General features: G+C 46.0%; 2 protein-coding genes across 2 annotated transcripts; both read right to left on the reverse strand.

Moving 5' to 3' along the window:
* Positions 1–4,675: 4,675 nt before the first annotated feature.
* On the reverse strand, positions 4,676–5,608 carry LOC103286956 (olfactory receptor 8B4). Its single transcript, XM_008142587.3, has one exon. It carries the CDS (start codon positions 5,603–5,605, stop codon positions 4,676–4,678), a length of 930 nt encoding a protein of 309 aa, XP_008140809.2. The 5' UTR covers positions 5,606–5,608.
* Positions 5,609–17,335: 11,727 nt separating this feature from the next.
* On the reverse strand, positions 17,336–18,295 carry LOC103287190 (olfactory receptor 145-like). Its single transcript, XM_008142870.3, has one exon. The coding sequence runs from the start codon at positions 18,278–18,280 to the stop codon at positions 17,336–17,338; it is 945 nt and encodes a 314-aa protein (XP_008141092.3). The 5' UTR covers positions 18,281–18,295.
* Between the last annotated feature and the right edge of the window lie 5,300 nt (positions 18,296–23,595).

Genomic DNA, 23,595 nt, shown 5'->3' on the forward strand with positions numbered 1-23,595 from the left:
GTGATTTCAGTATAAAAAATCACTAGAATGTTAGCACAAGTATTTTTTGTTTTGTTTATAACACCTGGAATATAGTAGGAGTACAATAAATGTCGTTATTGAGTAAATGAAAGATTTGATGAATTAATGATTAAACATGCTTATAGAAAATGTTATGAACATAGTTTTTGTATGTTCTCTAGTTTTATTTATTTTTAAAATAAGTTTTTCTTTTCTTTTTTTTTAATGTTTTTATTGTGTGTTTTTTTAAAGGGAGAAGGAGTGAAACATCGGTCCATTGGCATGTGCCCTGACCGGGAATCGAAACGTGACCTCCTGGTTCATAGGTTGATGCTCAACCACTGAGCCACGCCGGGCGGGCAGTTTTTATTTTTCTACAGTTGATATACAACATTATATTCGTTTTTGTGTATACAACAGAGTAATTAGACATTTGTATGTCTTTCGAAGTGATCACCCAGATAAATCTAGTACCCATCTGGACACCATACATAGTTTTTGCAACATTATTTTTTTTTAATATATATTTTATTGATTTTTTTCACAGAGAGGGATAGAGAGTTAGAAACATCAATGATAGAGAAACATCGATCAGCTGCCTCCTACACAACTCCCACTGGGGATGTGCCCGCAACCAAGGTACATGCCCTGACCGGAATCGAACCTGGGACCTTTCAGTCCGCAGACCAACGCTCTATCCACTGAGCCACACCGGTTTCGGCAGTTTTTGCAACATTATTGACAGTAGTCCCTATGCTGTACTATACATCCCCATGTTATGACCATTTTGTAGTTACCAATTTGTACTTCCTAATTTCTTTCCCCTTTTCACCCATTCCCCAAATCTCCTCCCATCTAGCAACCATCAAAATGTTCTCTGTATCTTTGAGTTTGTTTCTGTTTTGTTCATTTGTTTCTTTTGTTTGTTAGATTATACATATAAGTAAAAGCATATGGTACTTGTCTTTCTCTGATTTCACTGAGCACAAGACCTTCTAGGCCCGTCCATGTAGATGCAAGATCCCATTATTTTTTATGGCTGAACCATACTCCATTGTATATATGCATCACTTCTCTATCTAATCGTGGACACTTAGGTTGCTTCCATGTATTGGGTATCCTACATAATAAAAACGTAGTATGCAAATTGTCCCCTCAACTGGGAGTTGTCTGGGAGTTCGAGCAGGGGGTGAGGTTGGCTCGGGGGAAGAGAGGGAGTACCCGGCTGGCAGCTGGTAGCTGCTAGGGGCCCTACCAGTGTACAAATTTCATGCACTGGGCCTCTAGTTATAAATAATGCTGCAATCAACATATGCACATGTCTTTTCGAATTAGTGTTTTGGGTTTCTTCTGTTAAGTACCCAGAAGTGAAAATGCTGGGTCCTTCTTCATTTCCTCATTATAGCCTTTGTTTTAAAGTCTATTTTGTCTGACATAAGTATTGCTACCCCATCTTTTTTTCCTGTTTGCATTTTGAAGAGATACCTTTTTCCATCCCTTTGCTTTCAGTCTGTGTGTCTTTTGATCTGAAGCGAGTCTCTTGTAGGCACCATATGTAAGGGTCTTGTTTTCTTGTCCTTTAGCCACCCTATGCCTTTTCTTAGGGGTACATGGCTTATTGCTTACACTGCAGATTCAAATTAATACAATAAGGGCCCCCACTTTTTTTAAGTGAGGCACACGAAAAGCCTCCTGAGCTGTATCATTTCAGACCTTTGGTGACAAAGGGGCTGCTTTCCAATAGATCCAACCCAGCGTTCCATTCAGTCGGATTTATGCTCCACCTCTACTCACCCCACTGCCAATATGGGACGAACATAAGGAAAGTTTTCTTGGACTTTACTGCATTTAATGATTGTTCCTTTCTACTCATACACTTATTGTTCTGATTTATTTCTTGTCCATACTCATTTGTACCAATAGCAATCGTTTTTCATTTTCTTTTATTTTTAACTAGAGGCTTGGTACACAAAATTTATGCATGGGGCGGGGGGTGTCCCCTCAGCCCAGCCTGCACCCTCTCCAATCCAGGACCCCTCGGGGGATGTCTGACTGCCGTTTTGGCCTGATCCTGGGGACATCCCTCTCATAATCCTGGACCATTGGCTCCTAATCGCTCACCTGCCTGCCTGGCTGGTCGCCCCTCACTGCCTCTGCGTGGCAACCTGATCGCCCCTAACTGCCCTCCCCTCTGCCGGCCTGGTCGCCTCTCACAGGCCCCCGCTAGCCTGGTCGCCCCACACAGCCTGCTGTTCAGTCGTTTGGTCGTCCCTCACTAACCCCGCTACCGGCCTGGTCATAGGCAGCCATCTTTGTGAGGGCATGACAGTCAATTTGCATATTACCTCTTTATTATATAGGATATATTTTTATTGATTTCAGAGAGGAAGGAAGAGGGGGAGAGATAGAAACATCAATGATGAGAAAGAATCATTGATTGGCTGCCTCCTGTATGTCCCCCACTGGGGATCAAGCCCAACAACCCGGGCATGTGCCATGACTGGGAACTGATGCTCAACCACTGGGTCATGCCCGGCTAAGTGGTAGTTGTTTTGTGTGTTTTTTAAAATATTGGTACCAAACTATATTTGCTCATATCCTCCCTCATTCTTGACTTACTCCTAATCTCCCAGATCCCCACATGCCTAGACACAGATGGACCTCTGGAGGGTAGCGTCCAGCTGACTGAAACGAGAGAGGGCTGGCTCGCAGTGGTTCAGTGTGGCATTAGCACAATTCCAATGCGTTAATATACGCAAGGTGCTGCAAACAGTGCCCGAGGGTATAACATATGCTCGGTAAATGTTAAGCCTCATTATCATAGTCCAGGCATAATCCACCTCCACACGTCTCCTTCCTTTAGCATATTGGGGGGGGGGGGGGAATTAAGGTTTGTCTCCTGTCTCCTCCATGGTCACGTCCATGCTGCAGGTGCTCCGGGCTGCTCTCAGCTCCCTCCCAGCACGTCTTGCTTCTGACCGAGACTTGGAACACGCAAACTACCTCTCTTCTCAGTGCGATGTCACTGCTCCCTCAGGAATGTCAGCAGAGCAGCGAATGTGAGGAAACCCTTACCTCTCTTTGCTGCCTGGTTTCTCCAACCAAGACACGCTTTGAAACTAGGCTACGCTGTGGAAGAGTTGGAGAAAGAGAAGCAAAGCAAAACATGTGGACATGGCACTTTATATGACTCTCCGCACGGCCAAGAGAAAAGTGCGGAATCCGTCTGACAGAGGGTCTCCTCAAGGACACCCCACGTTCTAGCCTCTGCTCAGGGTGCCCCAGGCTTCTGGCTTCATCATGAGTCTTCGCTCCCACCTCTCCACATGGGTTGGTCTGGCCCGAGGTTCACCTTCCTGCCTATTGCTCAGGGCAGTTTATGGGGATGTGTTCCTCAAAACCCAAGCTATTCAATCAGTAGCAGCACCTTCAAACCAGTAGTTCAGAGTGGTTTTCTCGAATTCTGGACCCTTCCAAGTCTTCCCGCAAGTCGAGAGTGTAATATGACTTTTCTTTCTTCCTGATTCATTAATAGTTAACTTTAACTCATTCTCTCTCTCTCTCTCTCTCTCTCTCTCTCTCTCTCTCTCTCTCTCTCTTAGAGATGATAAAGTCTAAAGTTACTTTAAAGGATAGAAGAATTTTCCCAAACCCCCTCCCTAATGCACACATATCTCCAGGGCAGAATAGAGGTAGCAGTTAACATAACCATGTACACTGGAGCGCCTCCTTCGTTCTTCTTTTGCTTTCAGCCTTAGCATCCAGAGCCCAAGGAACTGACCCAGTTACAAGACCGCCTACCCCTTACTATTCCAAGGCCTAAGAGTTCTGAAACTTGGAAATGAAATATTTTAGTTTTGATTTATCTTTACATTTCAGACTATGTGCAGAACTCTTGGGTGAAGCCTGCTCTTGCATGTACATTTATGTATATGAAAGAGACAATTTATGATCTTCCTAGCCAAGCAATCTTTCTGGGGACTGGAAGACTATCTTACCTGTGGCTCAAGGTATCTACATTTGGTCTTTGCTAAGGCTGCTCCTATAGAAAAAAAACAAATTCACTCTCTTGGACCCTCATACCACCATTTGCTCCATCTCCCAGCCAGACATGTCACTTGCAAGAACCCATTTAGCCTACCAAGGAAAGGATGGAATGTGTGAGGGCCTCATCTTATTAGTCTCTTGGGCCTACTATAGAGTCAAGTAAATTATAACCACTTAATCAATGCTAAATTTCATACAATGGACCAGTTTAAGTAGTACAAAATAGTATAATCCCCAAGAAGAGTATAAGCAAGACGCTTTCAATTTTTTAAAGTGGGGAGAAGACCCTACTAGAGAAACAAGATGAAAATCTCCCCACGCCCTAACCGATTTGGCTCAGTGGATAGAGCGTTGGCCTGCGGGCTGAAAGGTCCCAGGTTCAATTCCGGGCAAGGGCACGTACCTTGGTTGGGGGCACATCCCCAGTAGGAGGTGTGCAGGAGGCAGCTGATCAATGTTTCTAACTCTCTACCCCTCTCCCTTCCTCTCTGTAAAAAAAAAAAAAATCAATGAAATATATATTTTTTAAAAAAAAAAAAGAAAGAAAAAAGAAAAAGAAAATCTCCCCACTTGTAGATAAAAAGATACTATGATGCTCCTCAGTAATTAATGGGTACAAACAGAACCATCAGAAAAGCACTCTTTTCAGGGTTTTGCCCAGGGCAAGTTTAACATCCTTATTCCTCAAACTGTAGATCAAAGGGTTAAGCAAGGGAACCACGTTGGTGTAGAAGACGGAGGCGTATTTGCTCTGGCCCACAGATCCCGGAAAAGAGGTTGCTAAGTAGGTGAACGCCCCCGACCCAAAAAACAGAGCCACGGCGGTGAGGTGGGAGCCACAGGTGCTGAAGGCTTTGGCCCTCCCCTCAGCAGAAGGAATGCGGAGGATATTGGAGAGAATCAAAGCGTAAGAGACGACGATGCTGACGCTGGAGGTTGCAATGACCATTCCGACAACAACAAAAAACACCAGCGCGTTGACACGGGTGCTGGTGCAGGAGAGCTGCAGGAGGGGGAGAACCTCACACAGATAGTGGTCGATGACGTTGGAATCACAGAAGGTCAGTCTCAGCATGTTTCCAGTGTGGGCCACGGCCCCAGCAAACCCGACCACGTATGAACCAACCATCAGCCCAGCACAGACCTGGGGGGACATGGTGACCGTGTACAGCAGAGGACTGCAGATAGCCACATAGCGATCATAGGCCATGGATACCAGCACATAGCACTCAGAATTGACCAGGAAACAGAAGAAAAACAGTTGAGCCATGCATCCGGCGTAAGAGATGGTGTTTTCTGACACAAAACCGTGCAGCATTTTGGGAGTGAAGACACAAGAGTAACAGAGATCTATCCAAGACAAGTTGAAGAGGAAAAAGTACATCGGGGTGTGAAGGCTAGAATGCAGGCCAATTAAGGTGAGCAAGCCCAAGTTGCCCACCACGGTAAACACATAGAGCCCTAAGAACAGGAGGAAGAGGGGGAAATGGACCTCTGATTGTTCTGAGAATGCCCCAAAGATAAACGCAGTCACCGAGGAGCTGTTTCTCAGAATCATTCTCTTCTGGGGAGCTGTCTGTGGAAACAAGGGGTAAAATACAATAGATTGATGGTAGGCACAAGCATGGGTGCTGGAAGAGATGAGACCGTGTGTGGACGCCCTCCCTTTTGCCTTTCTTCTTGTGACTGTGGAACCAGCTCAGAATGGTTCTGTTCCGTGTGATGAGGTGCTCGGTTGCTTTTTAGAGACAACAGACCAAAACCACGAGTCATGCAGGTGAAGCACGCACAGATGAGAGAACTTTGGCCCCAGCTGCACCTGGAACCAAAATCTTGCACGTCCCCCTCCCCTGCCCTACCCCCATGGAACCAAAGGACCAGGACATAACCAGAACCTGAACACCGAACCCTTTCAGAAGCCAAGGGTCTGTTGTCCAGGAAGATCTGGTGTTGACATCCCTTTACCAAAAATGGCCAAGTTCCAAGGTCCCACTTGTCCCACCAGCACTTCCGCACACCTGTTCCCCTTAGCCCTTTAAAAACCCTTAACCTAGTCCAGCAATTAAGATGGATTTGAGGCACCCTTAGGTCCCCCATCTTCTTGGTTGGCACCTTTTTTGATCAATAAACCTTTACTTACTTCAAACCCTGATGTTTTGAGTTTTGGCCTTTTGAAGCATCGTGCCCTTGGACTTTGGTTTGGTCACGCTCTCTCACTTACGCCCCCAACTTGGCTATTCACAGCGTGCCTGTGACTATATCTCAGCTCCCCTGGGTTGATCATGAATCTGGGCTAGAGTTTCTTAGCATGGGAAGCAAGAATTCTGTTCCCACCCTAGCTGGTTTGGCTCAGTGGATAGAGCATCAGCTTGTAGGCTGAAGGGTCCCTGGGTTCAATTCCAGTCCAAGGACACATGCCCGGATTGCGGTTTTGATCCCCAGTAGGGGACGTGCAGTAGGCAGCTGATCAATGATGCTCTCTAATCATTGATGTTTCCATCTCTCTCTCTCCCTCTCCCTTCTTTTCTAAAATCAATAAAAAATATTTAAAAAATAATAATTCTGTTCCCTCTTGAGAGATGAGGAAATTGAATACCTGACTTGGTTGCCCAAGGATCCTCAGAAAGACACCCCAAGAGCCAGGGGTACAACCCAAAGCCCACTGCTGTAGGATGTACTGAGAGCTCTGATGTCTCCCACTCTCTGCCTCCCTCTCCCAGCCAGACATGGAGTCCTCTGTCCCCAGCTCACCTTCCTCCTAGAAGCCCCTTCACTCCATCCAAGTCCGTGTTGAGAGCAGGGGAAGGATCAGTACATCCTAGACCTGTTGGTTGTGGGTTTACAAGAAGCTCATCTGAGAAGATGGGATTCAGACATTCCCCTTCCTTCTTCCTGGCTCCCTCAGTGCTGGGCCCTGGGCATCTCTTTCTCCATGAGCCCGGAGGAGAAGATGGTGTCCATGCATAAAGCAGACAGCTCCAGGTATTGACTCTTCTGATGCCCCTGGTGCTGAGGATCGGAGCTTCTAGAGACCCCAGTCTCCAGGAGCTCTAGGAATAGACCACGTTGTCTGTGTGGATTTTCTCAGCTGGTCCATGTCAACTTCAGGAGAAAAAAAAAAATAGAACCCTTCGTTTCACCAGAACCCCAGCCAGCATATTAGGAAGAGCTTTATGCTGCTGCATGGCCTCGGGAACCTCATTAGGCACCATCTCCCCTGGGAATTTTTCAGGTGGTCCCTGCAGGGAAGGAATGGCACTCTGTGTTTATGGCTGGGATTAGGATGCTTACACAGCATCTTGGGACTCAGGTATTGTGTTCACACTTCCCTTTTACTTCAGGGACTTCCTGTGGAAGGTTGGGGGGCCTCACTTTTCCTCTCCTTCATTCACTCTAATACTTAATCTTGGCTTTAAGGAAGAGTGGTCCCAGACTTATGTTAGCCACTATTCCCAAGTTTTTGAAGGGAGTTTTGAGGATAATAACAAAACAAAAAAAAGTTAGATCTTGCTCAGGACCTACTCAAGAAGGCAAATAATCCTTTCCACTAATATTTACAGGGTAAAATAAGATTGTTGTTAGAGTAATAAATTTGACAGTAAAATAGTAGTCAAGTTTTCAGACAAATTTAAATTGGCTAGTTGAAACAAGCGAATATGCTAGAAAAATTAATTGTACTGGACAAAAAGGTGTTCCTAAAGTGTTAACTAAAATTTTTATTGGTAGTTCATCTCATGATAAAATTGCACACCATGTAATGAACCTAAAACAGTAATATTATAGTGCAAAAAATTAAAATTTAAAAGCCATCAAGACTACATTATAAAATTTTCAAAAGCCTCCTAATATTTAAATCAAGAAAGGGGGGGATAGTAGAAGAATATCATGTAAGGAAAAATATCCTGTAAGTAAATTACAACTAGAAAATTAATACTTTAGAAAATTAATTATAAGGCTAAAAGCAAGACACCCATGAAAAACACACAAGGTGTCAAAACAAGCCAGAGGAAAATCATTTGGGCAAAAAATGAAATAGGATCCCAAGTCAAATTTATAGAAAATATTCCTTTATTAACTTTTGGTCGAGAATATGATTGTATATTTTCAGAAAACAACTCCGAGACCATGTGGATTCCAGCAACAGAGAGGAATCGACAGGACTACTCCAGCCATGAAGACAGAAGAGAAGCAGTCCAGAGATGGAAGACGTCGACGTCGCCTTGCCATACTAGCAGTTAGCAGCTGTGCGTCACTGCAGGTTGCCCAGGACCAAACCAGAGAGAGTCGGACCTGCATTACCACCATTTGTCCACCATCCAGAACTGAAATGTCATTGCTGACATGTACACATAAGGAACTGTTTGACATTGAAATTGGGTCTCAAAAGAACTGTTGGCCCAGAAAGAAACTTACTACAGACTGATTCATTTGCCTCTCAGCATAACCATTATTGCTTTTCTCATTTTCGGTTCTTATAAGTGTATTTCTAATAGCACATGATCTCACTCAACTAGGGGAAATGATGAACAACATAGACTGATGAACAAGAACAGACCCAGAAACAAGGAGGCATCGATCGGACTGTCAGGCCTCAGAGGGAGGGTAGGGGAGGGTGAGGGTAAAGGGGAGAGATCAACCAAAGGACTTGTGTGCATGCATATGAGCCTAACCAGTGGTTAAGGACAACAAGGGGGTGGGGGCATGCGTGGGGAGGGGTGTAGGATGGGAATGGGGGGATGAGGACAAATATGTGATACCTTAATCAATAAAGAAATTAAAAAAAAAAAGTTAGATCGGAGTTGCAGGTGCTCCAGAGAGAGCACCTCAGACGACGTGTTCCTAGCACCATGAGCTGCTCAGAACAGGGGAGACCCCACCACCACAAAGACCACCCGCTCTCAGCTCTCCTGAGGGCCGCACAGGCCTTTGCTCTATAGGAGAAGATCAAAATGTTCCATGAATACGTAAGAGAGCACACACACTCACCTGCATGAATTCACTTTATAAACAGTGAATAAGCAGGCTCACGGTGTGACAGGAGTTGTACCTCAAGTTTTCAATCCTGGCATTCTCCAGGGACAAAGCTGCTCTCCCTACGATCCGCTACGTGACTATTCTAAGAAACGTTCAAAGATGTGAGCAACTGCACTTATAAGTTTCCACGGAGGCTACCTAAAGTAACCCCAGTTTGCCTGGAAAAGTGCGGATTTCCACCCATTCTCACTCTAATTATTAGTACACGCCCTATCACTCTTGGGTGTCTGCATTTGGATAACAAATGATATAGTCACTTCACTGAAATAAGCATGAGTAGCTATTCAGATCCTCTGGCCTCTGCTGTCTCCTAGACCCACTGGCCCCCATCCTAGTTCTGACCAAGGGAATGTCTCTCAGTCTTTTGCCCTCCTTGCCCTCTTAGTTCTCATTAAAAGAACCTACTCTTCCTGGACAATCAATACTATCTCTCCAGTCAATTTAGACTTAAAAAATGCAAAGGGCATTAACTGCAACCTGTTTCTGGTTTATACTTAGCCCCAAACCCTAAAGCAAAGAATTACGAACACTAGATACCTGCCTAAAATACGTGGAAGACGAATAAAGGAAGAGCAATTACATCGGTACAAGGAATAAATATTGGTACAATTTTACATTGTAACCATTGGTATGTTGTTGTATATCATTGTACACAGCACAATAAATTGATTATTAGTAAGTAGTAGTACTTAACAAACCTGGGCATATGTATATATTTTGACTTGCAATTTTACTTTGCAGTATATACCCAATAAAAATGAGTACACACGTTTACCTAAAGACATGCCAAGAAAGTTCATAGCACCATCTATACTAATAATAGCCTAGGTAGTCGTCACACCCTCATGCATCATGCCCTAACATTGTCACAAGATGGCCATCAAAAGATGGCTGTTACAAGATGGCCACACACACAGTGGAGGCGGGGCCTGGCGGAGGAGGCAGGTCGAGGCAGGGGAGGGCAGTTGGGGGCAATCAGGCTGGCAGGGGAGGGCAGTTGGGGGCAATCAGGATGGCAGGCAAAGCGGTTAGGGGCAATCAGGAAGGTAGGCAGGCAGGCAGGCAAGCAGTTAGGAGCCAGCAGTCCCAGATTGTGAGAGGGATGTACCAGATTGGAGAGGGTGCAGGCCGGGCTGAGGGACAGCGCCCCCCCCCCCACCCGTGCATGAATTTCGTGCACCGGGCCTCTAGTTATATATAATTGCTCCCATGTGAAAATAGCCCACATATCAATTGACTGTAGACTGGGTAATAAATTGTAGGATATTCATAAAGTAGCATTCCATATAGCTATGAAAGTTAATAACATACACAAATGTCACAAACCTAGTATGGAGCAAAAGAAGCCAAACACAAAAACCATACCTAACGATTTCATTTACATGAAGTTCAAAAGCAAGGACACTAATCTTTGGTGTCAGAAGTCAGATAGCAGTTATTTGTGGCTGGGAAGTCATGGGCTGGGAAGTCATGGGCTGGGAAGTCATGGGCTGGGAAGTCATGGGCTGGGAAGTCATGGGCTGGTGGCTGCAAAGGAAAGGGAAGGGTGGGTGCTTCAGGGTGCTGACCATGTCCTGCTTCTGAGAGGGGCTGGTTCCATGGATGTGTTCAGTTTGTAAAAATTCATCAAGCTAATATGCTTGTGTTACAATTAAATGAAAAGTTTACTTAAAACATAAATGAAGAACAAACAAAAACAAGTTAATATTTTATAAATCATCCCACCAAACTTTTTTTTTTAAATATATTTTATTGATTTCTTACAGAGAAGAAGAGAGAGGGATAGAGAGTTAGAAACATCGATGAGAGAGAAACATCGATCGGCTGCCTCCTGCACACCCCCTACTGGGGATGTGCCCACAACCAAGGTACATGCCCTTGACCGGAATCGAACCTGGAACCTTTCAGTCCGCAGGCTGATGCTCTATCCACTGAGCCAAACCAGTCAGGGCTCCTGCCAAACTTTTTAACACTAAAATGATTAAACGTCTTTGATTGTTTAGTAACCTCCAGTAGGGGGCGTGCAAGAGGCAGCGATCAATGATTCTTTCTCATCATTGATGTTTCTATCCCTCTCTCCCCCTCCCTTTCTCTCTGAAATCAATAAAAATATTAAAAATACATAAATTAGAGGAAGAAAAAGCAAGAAGGAGAAGGAGAAGGAGAAGAAGGAGGAGGAGGAGGAGGAGGAGGAGGCGGAGGCGGCGGCGGCGGAGGCGGAGAAGGCGGCGGCAGCAAAGATATGTGTCTGACTTGGTCTTAGCTGTAGAAGAGCGGAAAGAAGAAAAAAAAATATCCCCTATGAATTTCTAACCACCTCTGTGTTTCAGGTAAAAAAAACAACCACATTATGTATGTAATTAAAAAAAAAATTCCTCTCTAAAGAATACAATTTAAATCCAGATATCAAAGAATGTTTTCCAGGTAAGTATTCAAAGATCATGAGCCCTTAATGGAAATCACTTAACAAACACAAATTGGGCCACTAGGAATGAGAATTACCATGAAAGATGAACCACACGCTACAGAAACAGACCTGCAAATTTGCTAGGCTGATCAGGGACAGAATACAAAATAAATGCACTTAATCTGTTCAAAGAAAAAAAAAGGCAGACCTTAAAAAAATCAAATATAACTTTTAGAATTGAAAACATGATAGGTTAAAACTCTGTGAATGTGTTAAACAGCCTATTAGACACGGGTGAAGAGAAAATAAGTAAACTGGAGGGTGGATCTAAGGAAATTACCCAGAAGTCAGCATCAGCTGAAGGGGTGTGGGGAGGAAAGAGTGTGTAACTTAGAAATATAATTTAAGAAATATAGAAATGGAGAAGGTCCAACAGATATAAAGAGAGCATTAACCACATTCTGGGCCCTGTGCTTTAAGAATAAAGCAACGATCAAAACCGTTATAGCTCTTCCCCTTTCAAATATATAATCGAGATGGAGAAACCTAGAATAAACAGATACTTACACATAACTCATTAGAAATACAATATGCTAGCAAGAAGTTCTGGGGGGCCTTGAAACCATTTAACAGGGATGTCCTACTGAGTCAGGAAACTCAGGGAAAGCCTCCCCGAGGAAGTGAAATTCAGGTTTAAAACTAAAATGTAAGAAGGGGTAAAAAGAGTTGCTTGTCTATGACTGTCCAGCACTGAACCTCCTTCGGTGTTTAGGAAGGAATACACATCCCCAGGAACGTACTCTTTTTTTTTTTTTTTAATTTTTTTTTCTTTATTGATTAAGGTGTCACATATTTGTCCTCATCCCCCCATTCCCATCCCCCACCCCACCCCCCTGTTGTCCTTAACCATTGGTTAGGCTTGTATGCATGCATACAAGTCCTTTGGTTGATCTCTCCCCACTACCCCCTACCCTCCCCTACCCTCCCTCTGAGGCCCGACAGTCCGATCGATGCCTCCTTGTTTCTGGGTCTGTTCTTGTTCATCAGTCTATGTTGTTCATCATTTCCCCTAGATGAGTGAGATCCTTTGTTACTAGAAATATACTTATAAGAACCGAATGTGAGACGAGCAATAATAGTTATGCTGACAGGCAAATGAATCAGTCTGTAGTGAGTTTCTTTCTGGACCAACAGTTCTTTTGGGACCCAATTTCAATGTCCACCAGTTCCTTATGTGTACATGTCGGCACTGACTTTTCAGCTCTGGGTGGTGGACCAATGGTGGTAATGCAGGTCCGACTCCCTCTGGTTTGGTCTCGCCCGGACCCAGGGGCGTGGCTTCACCCGGACTCAGGGGTGCGCGGCCTCACCCGGACCTGGGACCCAGCATCACCCGGGCCCCGGGGCATGTGGCCTCACCCAGACCCAGGTGTGCGCGGCCTCACCCGGTCCCGGGATCCAGCCTCACCCGGACCCAGGGGCACGTGGCCTCGCCCGGACCCGGGGGCGCACGGCCCCCCGGGAACGTACTCTTGTGTGAGCCTTGGTTGGCGCCAGGACCAGGCCCCCTTCTGTGGAATATCTCCAGAGAACATAAGACCTGAACTCAGCCAGTCATGTTCCCAGGCAGGACCAAGGTGTGGGGCACAGTGACACAAAGAGACAGGAACATCTCATGTTGGCAAAGACAAAGAACCTACCAATTGATGACACATGTTGGTGCTGGTGGTGCCAGCGGGAGTGGGCAGCACGGACTGACCAGATGGCTGTGTGGTATGACTTGGCTGCAATTCCACCCCCTGGCCTCCTCTCAATCTTCCTGGCTCTAAGAGCTGGTTCCTCAGCTTGTTCTAAGAGTCTACAAACTGAGAGTCCCATTTCTTGCCAATTAACACTCTTTTTTTTTGGGTCCCAAGTTAACCAGGATCTACTCCTGCTGTTTGCAGTGAACAACTTTGGATGGTATGATGGGACTGGAGATTAAGGAGGCTGTGGGCAGGGACTGGAGACGGGCAACTTTCTCATATCCCTGAGATGAAGGCAGACACATCTGTCAAAATCACCTTCTGAAAGGGGTGTAACAAACTCTCCCTCAAGCCCTAACTGGTTTGGCTCAGTGAATAGAGCTTCGGCCTGCGGACTGAAAGGTGCCAGGTTTGATTCCGGTCAAGGGCATGTACCTTGGTTGAGGGCACATCCCCAGTAGCGGGTGTGTAGGAGGCAGCTGATTGATGTTTCTCTCTCATCGATGTTTCTAACTCTCTATCCCTCTCCCTTCCTCTCTGTAAAAAATCAACAAAAAATATATTAAAAAAACAACAAAAACAAAACTCTCCCTCAAAGTTTTGCTTTATTTTAAACGATCTTTCCCCTTCCAAGGAAATGTTGTTCTGATGGGGTTTGGAGGATAAAATAAACGCAGATGTTAAATTTCAGAGGCAATTTTTCACACTCCTGCACAACTGTTTTTAAAACATTCAATTCTTTGATGACTCCTCTTTGCTTTAATAAACTAAATTACACTGGTTGGCAGAACGAATAATAAGTTTCTATGCTGGGTAAACAGAAATGCATTTAATGAATCATCTGGCTAGCTTTTTAAATGCAACATAGGCTATACCAATAATAATAATTATGTTGAACATCTAAGGAACTAATGGCACAATAATTGTTAAAAAGGTTTTTAATTTATTTTTAGAGAAAGAGGAAGGGAGAGGGGGAGAGAAACATTGATGTGAGATCAGAACATCAATTGGCTGCCTCCTACATGCCCCCAACCATCTAAAAATATACAACTAACAAGCAATTGGGCTGGGCCTGGGGCAAGAGACAGGAGGACCAGAAAAATGGAATAAAAGGAGATTTTTCTCTCTTTGGAAATAATTGTAAATGAACATGTACTACTCAGTCAACATATATATGGGATGGAATGTAGAAATAATCTGATGGACCATAATCATTTTCATAGAATCGGGCATGAGCGCAGAAAGAGAAAATAATTGTCTCACGTTCAAACAATAAATTTGTGGAAATGTTGGTAGCAGGAGGCAGAGGACCTAGCAGGGATGGGCAGAAAATGAACTGAGCACTTATCATTTCATTGCCTTAGTAATTCTTTAAAAAAAAAAAATTAAAGATAAAGGCGTTGATGCTCAGAGACATCGAGTAACTTGGTTACGGTCGCATGGCTGCAGAGTAAAAGCTGAGCGTTCAAATCTGATTCTACCCTCCAGTTCCCAAGTCCCTGCTCTTTCTGCATCCCCGCCACACTTATCCGCATCCAGCGCTGCCCACCGATTCTGTGCCGCTAAAGCCCCATTCTCTCACTTCACTCTCATTCTTTTTTTTTTTTTAAATATAGCTCTATTGATTTCAGAGAGAAAGGGAGAGGGAGAGAGAGAGACAGAAACATCACTGTTGAGAGAGAATCATTGATTGGCTGCCTTCTGCATGCCTCACACTGGGGATTGAGCCCGCAACCCAGGCATGTGCCCTTGACCGGAATCGAACCTGGGACCTTTCAGTCCGCAGGCCGACGCTCTATCCACCGAGCCAAACCAGCTAGGGCCACTCTCATTCTTTTGAATTCATGTTTGCTAGGACTGACCTGTGCCTCCCCAAAGGCAAAACTCTCTATCCATCCAGACTTCATTTTTCCAGACACAAGAGCATCTTCCCAACGAGAGCCTGGTAAGTCAAGAGTATGTTCACAGCATCTCACGTATCGTTGCTTCACAAACATAGTCACTTACATTTTTCTTTTAAACCAAGAGGCAGCGCTGCCTGCCTTACAGCGCCAGCGGGCTGTGGATTTCCACACCTGAGCTGTGCAACTCTTCCATCCGCTCCTGGAGAACGGACCAGTCAGGCCCCAGCAGGCAACAGATGACTCCCCGGAGCAGAGTAATTGAGAAATATAACGAAGGAACTGTGAGCGTGGGGGTGGGCCCCAGGTTGGTTGAGAGAAAAGACACGGGGCTCCTGAGGCTCCCGAGGCAGAGACACGCCCCCACCCCCACTCCCTGGCATGAAGACACAGGAAGCAGCAGGTGCTGTGACCAGGAAGGACATGGGCGCTGGGTTACTGGCAGGGTAGCCCCGTTGGAAGGAAGTCAGGGAAGTGAACTCACAGCAGCACGCTCCTACCCGCCGATTTCCTCTGCCGATGCTGGATGCTGCCGTTGGCCTATCCCAGAGGTCGGCAAACTCATTCGTCAACAGAGCCAAATATCAACAGTACAACGATTGAAATTTCTTTTGAGAGCCAAAGTTTTTAAACGTAAACTTCTTCTAACGCCACTTCTTCAAAATAGACTCGCCCAGGCCGTGGTATTTTGTGGAAGAGCCACACTCAAGGGGCCAAAGAGCTGCATGTGGCTCACGAGCCGCGGTTTGCCGACCATTGGATCCCCACCGGAAACCAGAGGGCAAGAGAGCCTATGGGCAAGATCCATTAGGGAATGGCTGCCAGGACTTGGATAAGGTCCTGGAAAGTAGACCTGGTGAAGTACGCAGAGAATTACCACCCCCCCCCCCCACCCCCCCACCCTCCGGTCTTACCCCTCACCTCACACAGTACGGTGACAGTCAGTGGTCCTTTCTACTGCTGACCGCCTGGTAGGTGGTGCTAATCTGATTACTGGCTGGTAATACAAGGCTCTCTGTGCTTCTGAAATCGTCTCCAGATCCTTAGCTGAGCTGGGAGCAGCAGACTTCTCCCCCCTGCCCCCCCTCCCCCTCCCCCAACCTGACAAGCACAGTTTGAAATGGAGCAAAGAAGTGATTGTGTGGAAGTCAGTCCCAAATCCTGTCCTTCATAACCTTGGCACGTATTATGCTAAGTGAAATAAGCCAGTCAGAGGAAGATAAAGATCACATGATCTCACTCATTTATGGAATATAATGAACAACATAAAGTGATGAACAAAAATAGATCCAGAGACATAACCTTGGCACGTAGAAGGCCTTCCCCCCAGCACTGCCAAAGCCCTTCAGGTCCAAGTGCCCGAAGCCACACACAACAGTCTCAGGAGGTGCCATGCTTGACACTTGGTGAGTCCTAGCACGCCTCCCCCGCACGCTCTGCAGAATCCTTCCAGAATTCGTCTGGTCATTTAGCCAAGACCATCTCCACCAAATCCTAAACCTCCTACTTCCTTGCAAAAATGTGATATTTAAAATTAGCCCTTGACTAATTTCTGAAGACAGGACTACATTTCAGCGTCGGAGAGGAGCTCACATTTGAAATGAAATCGCCCAGGGCTGAGGGAGACAGAAAGGGAGCCATAGCACGTGATGTTAGGAATCAAGAGCCTGGGTTCCAGGCCCAGTTCTGCTGGTGAGGAACGGAGTGACCTTAGGGAAGGCGCCCCGGCCTGTATCTCTTCTCAGAAACGTGAGAGAACTGAATGAAAAGATTCTTCAGGCCTGCGAAATGTATCCTATAGTCTTCAGAATATTTAAGAATTAAAGGACGTTTGAAATGGGAAGGATAGCCCGGCTGGTGTGGTTCAGTGGTTGACTATTAACCTAGGAACCAGGAGGTCACGGTTTGATTCCGGGTCAGGGCACAGGCCCGGGTTGTGGGCTCGATCCCCAGTGTGGGGCGTGCAGGAGGCAGCCGATCAATGATTCTCTCTCATCATTGATGTTTCTATCTCTCCCTCTCCCTTCCTCTCTGAAATCAATAAAAAAAATATATTTTTTTTTAAAAAAACAAACAAAAACAAAATGGGAAGGCTAAACTTGTTTGAGAAAGAGTTGAAACGTCTCCCAAGTAACGAATGAAACCTGAATCACCTATGGAAGGAACACAGTCCCTTTCCTACAGTCCCTATTGCCCCTGTCTCAGGAAAAAGGATTATTATTTTTTTTTTTGCTCAAGGTTTTTTTCAGAGCAACTTTGACATCCTTATTCCTCAGGCTGTATATTAAGGGGTTGAGCATCGGCACCACAATGGTGTAGAACAAGGAAGACACCTTCCCCTGGCTCAGAGGTAAGAGGGACGATGGCTTGAGGTACATGAAGGCCCCCGACCCAAAGAAAAGAGAAACGGCCATGATGTGGGAGCTGCAGGTGCTGAAGGCTTTGGACCTGCCCTGGGTGGAACGGATACGGAGAATGCTGGAGAGGATGAGGGCGTAAGAAATGAAGATGGTAAGGGTGGGCACCCCAATGTCGATGCCCACCACCACGTAAACTACCAGCACATTCACGTGGGTGCTGGTGCAAGAGAGCTCAAGAAGGGGGAGGATGTCACACATGTAGTGGTCGACCAGATTGTTGGCACAGAAGGTCAGTCTGGCCATGCACACGGTGTGCGCCATGGCCCCGGCAAACCCCATCACATAGACACCCGACGCCAGAAGCAGGCAGACCCGGGGAGACATGGTGGCTGCGTACGCCAGTGGGTTACAGATGGCGACGTAGCGGTCATACGCCATCGCTGACAGGATGAAAGACTCCGAGACAACAAAGAAAAGGAAGAAGAAGAGCTGAGCCATGCACCCTGCGTAGGAGATGGCGTTCTTCTCCGAGACAAAGCCCATCAGCATTTTGGGAGTGATGGCGGTGGAATAGCAGAAATCGATGAAGGACAGGTTATAGAGGAAGAAGTACATGGGGGTGTGCAGGTGAGCGCTCAGCCCGATCAGTGTGAGCAAGCCCAGGTTCCCCACCGCGGTGACCACGTAGGAACCCAGGAACAGGAAGAAGAGGGGCGCCTGGAGTCCCGGTTGGTGGGTGAGGCCTGCGAGGATAAACGCTGTCACGGAGGAGTTCTCGGCCACCATCCTCCTTTAGGGCATTCTGTGGGACAAAGGAAGAGTCGCATAGCAGGAGAGAGAGAGACACGCTGCTGCCCTCCCAGTCACCTCCCCGTGCCTGAGAGTTAGACCCGCTCAGGCAGACACTGAACCTCAACAGAAAGGGTTTCTGGGCGCCTGGGGTCTGTTCTCCCAACATCCTGGACTCTGCCTCTGGAGGGGGACCTGCCTTCGCAGCGAGGGTCCCCAGGATGCACGGGGGAGCCCCCAGATCTTTCCTTAGGTCCATTTATATTGTGTCCCTCCAACTCCGGTTTCTGCCAGAGTTGATCAAAACTGTGCTCCGTCTCTGGGGGCAAGTCCTCTCGGAGGTTAGAGCCAGTCCCGCTGGCTGGAGCGTGCACCTTCATGGTCAAGTCAGACAGTGAGAAGGCGAGGAGATCTTTCTTCAGGCCGTGACCACCTGAGGTGGGCGACTGAGGAAAAGTTCATCCCAGATTCAGTCACTCACCCGCCTTCGGCCTGAAGTTCAGTGGCGCGCCTTCTCCCTCAGCTGTTCAGACAGATAACTAACTGGTCACAGTGCTCACCCAGATGAAGGTACTCACAGCACCCCTTTAGCTTCTGTCCTGCTTGGACTGACTTAGAATTCCTTCCGAGCTAAAGGAGCTAAAGAAAACGGTAGCTGTTTGAGGCTTTGCCCTGAGGCTTTTTTTTCCAGCTTGGGGGTGGGGGTGGAGGGAGAGGGAGGGAGCCAGCATTCTCGCCTGGGATCAGTGCCAGCTGGTGACGGGAGACGGAGCAGTTTTCTTCTGGGTTTAGAGATCTGGGGACCTGATTAGAAGTCGGGAGCCAGAGGTTCCCCTGGGATCACAGCCCCTAGAAACTAACTTTAAAAAGGAGGACTTTTTGCTTAGCCCCTTGATAATATCTGAGTGGGGTTTCAAAAACATTATTTGTTCAATGAACATCTGCTCAGTGAAATGCAAAACACTGTGCAAGAATAACCAGCTCTCCCTTGTTGCACACTTCTTATGTGTTCCCAACACGCCTCCTGTCCTCACACTTAGATACTGACCTCAGCGTGCCGGGGTCAATACCATTTTAATGTAATACTTCATTTTAATCCCCTCCCCTAGTCCTGCTTACCTGGGTTTTATCACTCCCATCTTAGAGGTGTAATTTAACAGATGTGAAGCTAACTCCAAATCAGGCATTCTCAACTACGGCATTTAATGTCTCCTTGTGAGAAATGATAGAATAGAACGTTGCCTTCAAGGCTCTGACATTCTCTTGGGAAAGATGAGAGAACACATGTAACTAAATATGCAACAACAAAAAAAGTGTAAGATCTAGAAAGGGTAAAAATGAAATGCTATGTAAGTTCCAGGAGTGCACTGTACACACCACTTACACTTCAGTGTGTCCCAGGCCTTGCCCAATACCAGTCTTGGGAGAAGCAAATCTTCTCTCTCATCTCTTGGAATTAGACTTGACCGTGAAGAACAATCCCCATTAGTTAAGAACAGTTTTCCCCCCAAACTGATAAATGGTTGGAATTCTCCTCGATGGGCCCCGCCCTCTAACCTCCCAGCTCTCTTTGGGGCTCCAGGACTCTCAGAGTGACCCTCAGGGTGATGGCCTTGTAGCTTGATGTCCTTCATCCCACTGGACCCAGCAACGTTTGTTTCCCTGACTTGCTTGCGTTGATCTTTTTCTAACTCCCCCTCTCTCATGGCAAAACGTACCCCTCTGTATCCCAGTCTTTCGGTCTCGCTTGAGCTCAGTACAGCTACATTGCATTTTAGGGGCTTAGAGAAAAGGATTGCTAAGAGCTAGATCATGCTGAGCAGGGCAAGAGGGAGGCTACTGTAAGGTGGGAGAGGAGCGCTGATTGAAGTTAGAGTTGCTCTGAAGTCATATCTTTTCTTCAAAACTGTATCGAGGGCCCATCTCTCCAACATGCTTAATCCACAGACAGGTTCAAGGCCCTCGACTATTTACCTTGTCCCTACTTCCCGTCCCACCACCGATGCCCTAGTTTTCAAATAGCCACACTCTTCCATACCACAAAGGCCAAATTACAAAGTCAGGAGAGGTTTCCTTGACCCTCTCCAGGCTCCTCTTTCTGCGCCCATTTCTAATCTCAGTCAACATTCCTCCTCCCAAAATACTCAGAGTCCTAATCCCCGTTCTGCCTTTGATTCTGCATTAACACCTGCTCTCAAGAAAGATCTCACAAATTCATTAGCACAGTCTCATAAAGACTTGCTGAAGATCAGACACATTCCAGACCCCCTTCCATTCATTAAAAAAGTAATAAAGAAGACAACATCTCTAACCCACAAATAGATCTCTCCTGATGGAATTTCACACAGCACCTAATTGATGAGAGGTATATTTTGGTCAGGATGGGAGAGCTGAGTCATCATGAACGGGGTTTATAATCGGAGCCATGTTGGCAGCTGCCTGTACTATAACGTGGCAAGATAATGACAACCCCTGTATCTGTCCTGTGTATGTGCTGTATGTATACATGTTGGGTGACATTTGCATGAACCCAGTGCTTGCCAGTCCTCCACATGGGGATCTAGCTTGGTCACTGCTCAACAGCAACAGGCCCAAAGCAGAAACCTTACCCTGAAAAGTCTGCCACGGCCATGGGTGATAATTCACCCCAAGCCCTGTCATCCAATCACAATGAAAGAAATCATTATGACAAACCGGCAGTAAGCCCCATAGGAAAAGGGCTCCCGGAGGCGCAGAAAGCAAAGCAGGCTCAAGCTTCATTACAAGTTGACTTTTCTCTCTGAAGCTTTGGAGGGTCCTTGTTTGGATGACAGAACAACCGAACAAAGTTCCTCGGGATGTATGTCACTTCAGAGCCCGTTGCCATGGGAACCGCATCTCAAAAATCTCCTCAACTGGGGTTTTTCACTAAAGTCATGTTCCCTGAAGAGCAGCTGAAGCCCAAGCAGGAAGCAGTGTGGGAAGCACTATTCTTAGCTGCACTCCTTTCGTTACAGAACTGCCCTCTTTTGGAAACTTGGATCTTTATATAGTGCTTCTTCATTACTTATTTCCATTTTTTCCATCTTCTTGAAAATGATGGTTTATTTATGTCACTTCACGTGCAATGCATGTAAATGCAACGCAATGTCTCCCTGCACAAGCGTTAACCCGCAGACTTCGGGTGGCCCAAGGTCGGCCTCAAGGGCATTGACCAGCACTCACACCAGTTGGCCAAACACCAGTTACAGCTTCGTGAGAAGAGGCACAGACGTCGCCAAGGAGAAAAGATGGCAGCTGGGATGTCTTCATTAGCAGTGGCCTCACGGAGCTCCGGAGAAAGCATACATTAGGAGTTACGTGGTTCTGCATTATATTTAATCTCAATTTACTTTCATTAAACATTTTCAATTCCTTAGCATACAAATCTATACATAAATGATATATGTATTTAACATAGAATCCTAGAATTAGAAGGAATCTTGGAGGTCTATAATGGGGGGGAATTAACATGTAGTGAAACCTATGTACCAAGCACTTTGCTGGTAGGTTTATGTAAATTACATGTATTATGTGTGTGTCTTTTTCCAAAAATATTTGTATTGATTTCAGAGAGAGATAGAAACATCAATGATGAGAGAAAAATCATTGCTCAGCTGCCTCCTGTACACCCCCTACTGGGGATGGGGCCCACAACCCGGGCATGTGCCCTAACTGGGATTGAACCGTGACTTCCTGGTTCATAGGTCGACGCTCAACCACTGAGCCACACCGGTTGGGCTTCCATGTCTCTTTTTATCCACTTGGTCAAATTCTGCCTTTTGCTTTTCATCTACTGTTTTGGGATTTGAAGTTCTCCAGCCCCAACTATATTAAAAGTGAGTATGAGGCAAGATCATATGTTGAAATACTGTTTAACTTACACGCCTAATATGACACACCTGATATTGAACACAGTGACCAATGTGCATACTGTTTATAATACTTACTAAGCTCAATAGAAAGAAATACAAATACGGTTCAATAAAAGCCCACATTTGAAATGAGATAAATTCAGGGACACATTTGCTTTTTTTCCAATACTAAGGACTTCATCAGAGGTTTCCGATAAATAGCTGCGTGGCAAACCCATTTCCAAGAGGTAAACAAATAATGTAGGGTTACCCATACATGGTTTTACTGCAAAGATTTTGGACGCCTGCAACATGCTAATGTTGACAGAAAACCGACAGTCCTGCTAGATGATGTGCCTTTTGGCTGTGACCTGCAGGGTGAAGAGATCTGGAGGCCTGGCCAAGGACAGTTACTCGGTGCCAGAAAGAGCTGGACACCTCCCCACGTCAGGAGCTGCCCAGAGCTCAGCTTCATCACAGCCCACAGTTTGGGGCTTTGAAAATAGGAATCCATTTCTAAGTGACATTTATCTGAGGAATGTACAGGCTATAAAAAGCACTTTGCATTAACACCAGCAATACAAAATACGTGATTTCAAGGCATGTTAAGGGCATACCGTGTTCCAAGATTGTGCTGGAGGGAGAAAATGCCAGGAGGTGGACTTATTTGAAGGCAATCTGATGGAGGGCAGGTTATCCTAGGCTAGTGGTCAGCAAACTGCGGCTCGCGAGCCACATGCGGCCCTTTGGCCCCTTGAGTGTGGCTCTTCCACAAAATACCACGGCCTGGGCGAGTCTGTTTTTGAAGAAGTGGCGTTAGAAGAAGTTTACATTTAAAAAATTTGGCTCTCAAAAGAAATTTCAATCGTTGTACTGTTGATATTTGGCTCTGTTGACTAATGAGTTTGCCGACCACTGTCCTAGGCAAAAGTGGGGATGTCTTCATTGACTTAAAAAAATTAATCCTAAAACTGCAGATTCACTAACCTTATAAAAAAAAAAAAAAAGCAAAGACTGTCCTTGTTGGACAAAGATGTCTCAGAAATCCTAATTGCAGGATGGTGAAGGCTCTGCTATTTTTTCGCATCTCTGCTGGTCAGGAAAGCCACAAAACCTCTGGAACGTGTTTTTATTTGGTACTTTTCAAAGCTTTCTCTAGGGAGCTTTGCTAAAGACTAGTTTTCGTCCCGAAGTCATGCTGCTGTTGAAGTAACCAGGTTTAGGAGTCTAAACATCTGGCTGTGTGGGCTTGGGAAAGTAAAAATGTTTTCAGCCTGGGGTTTCCTCCCTGCAAACAGGAATATCGAACCCCGCCTCCTCTGCCTCTGGATGTAGAGCTTAACAACCATCTGCTGCCTCCTGCACGCCCCCTACTGGGGATCCCATTTCAAGTGCTCAGTACCATCATGACCGTGACTACCGTAGTACACAGTTCACCTG

Source organism: Eptesicus fuscus, chromosome 23 (genome assembly GCF_027574615.1).
Source record: "Eptesicus fuscus isolate TK198812 chromosome 23, DD_ASM_mEF_20220401, whole genome shotgun sequence".
Classification (NCBI taxonomy): domain Eukaryota; kingdom Metazoa; phylum Chordata; class Mammalia; order Chiroptera; family Vespertilionidae; genus Eptesicus; species Eptesicus fuscus.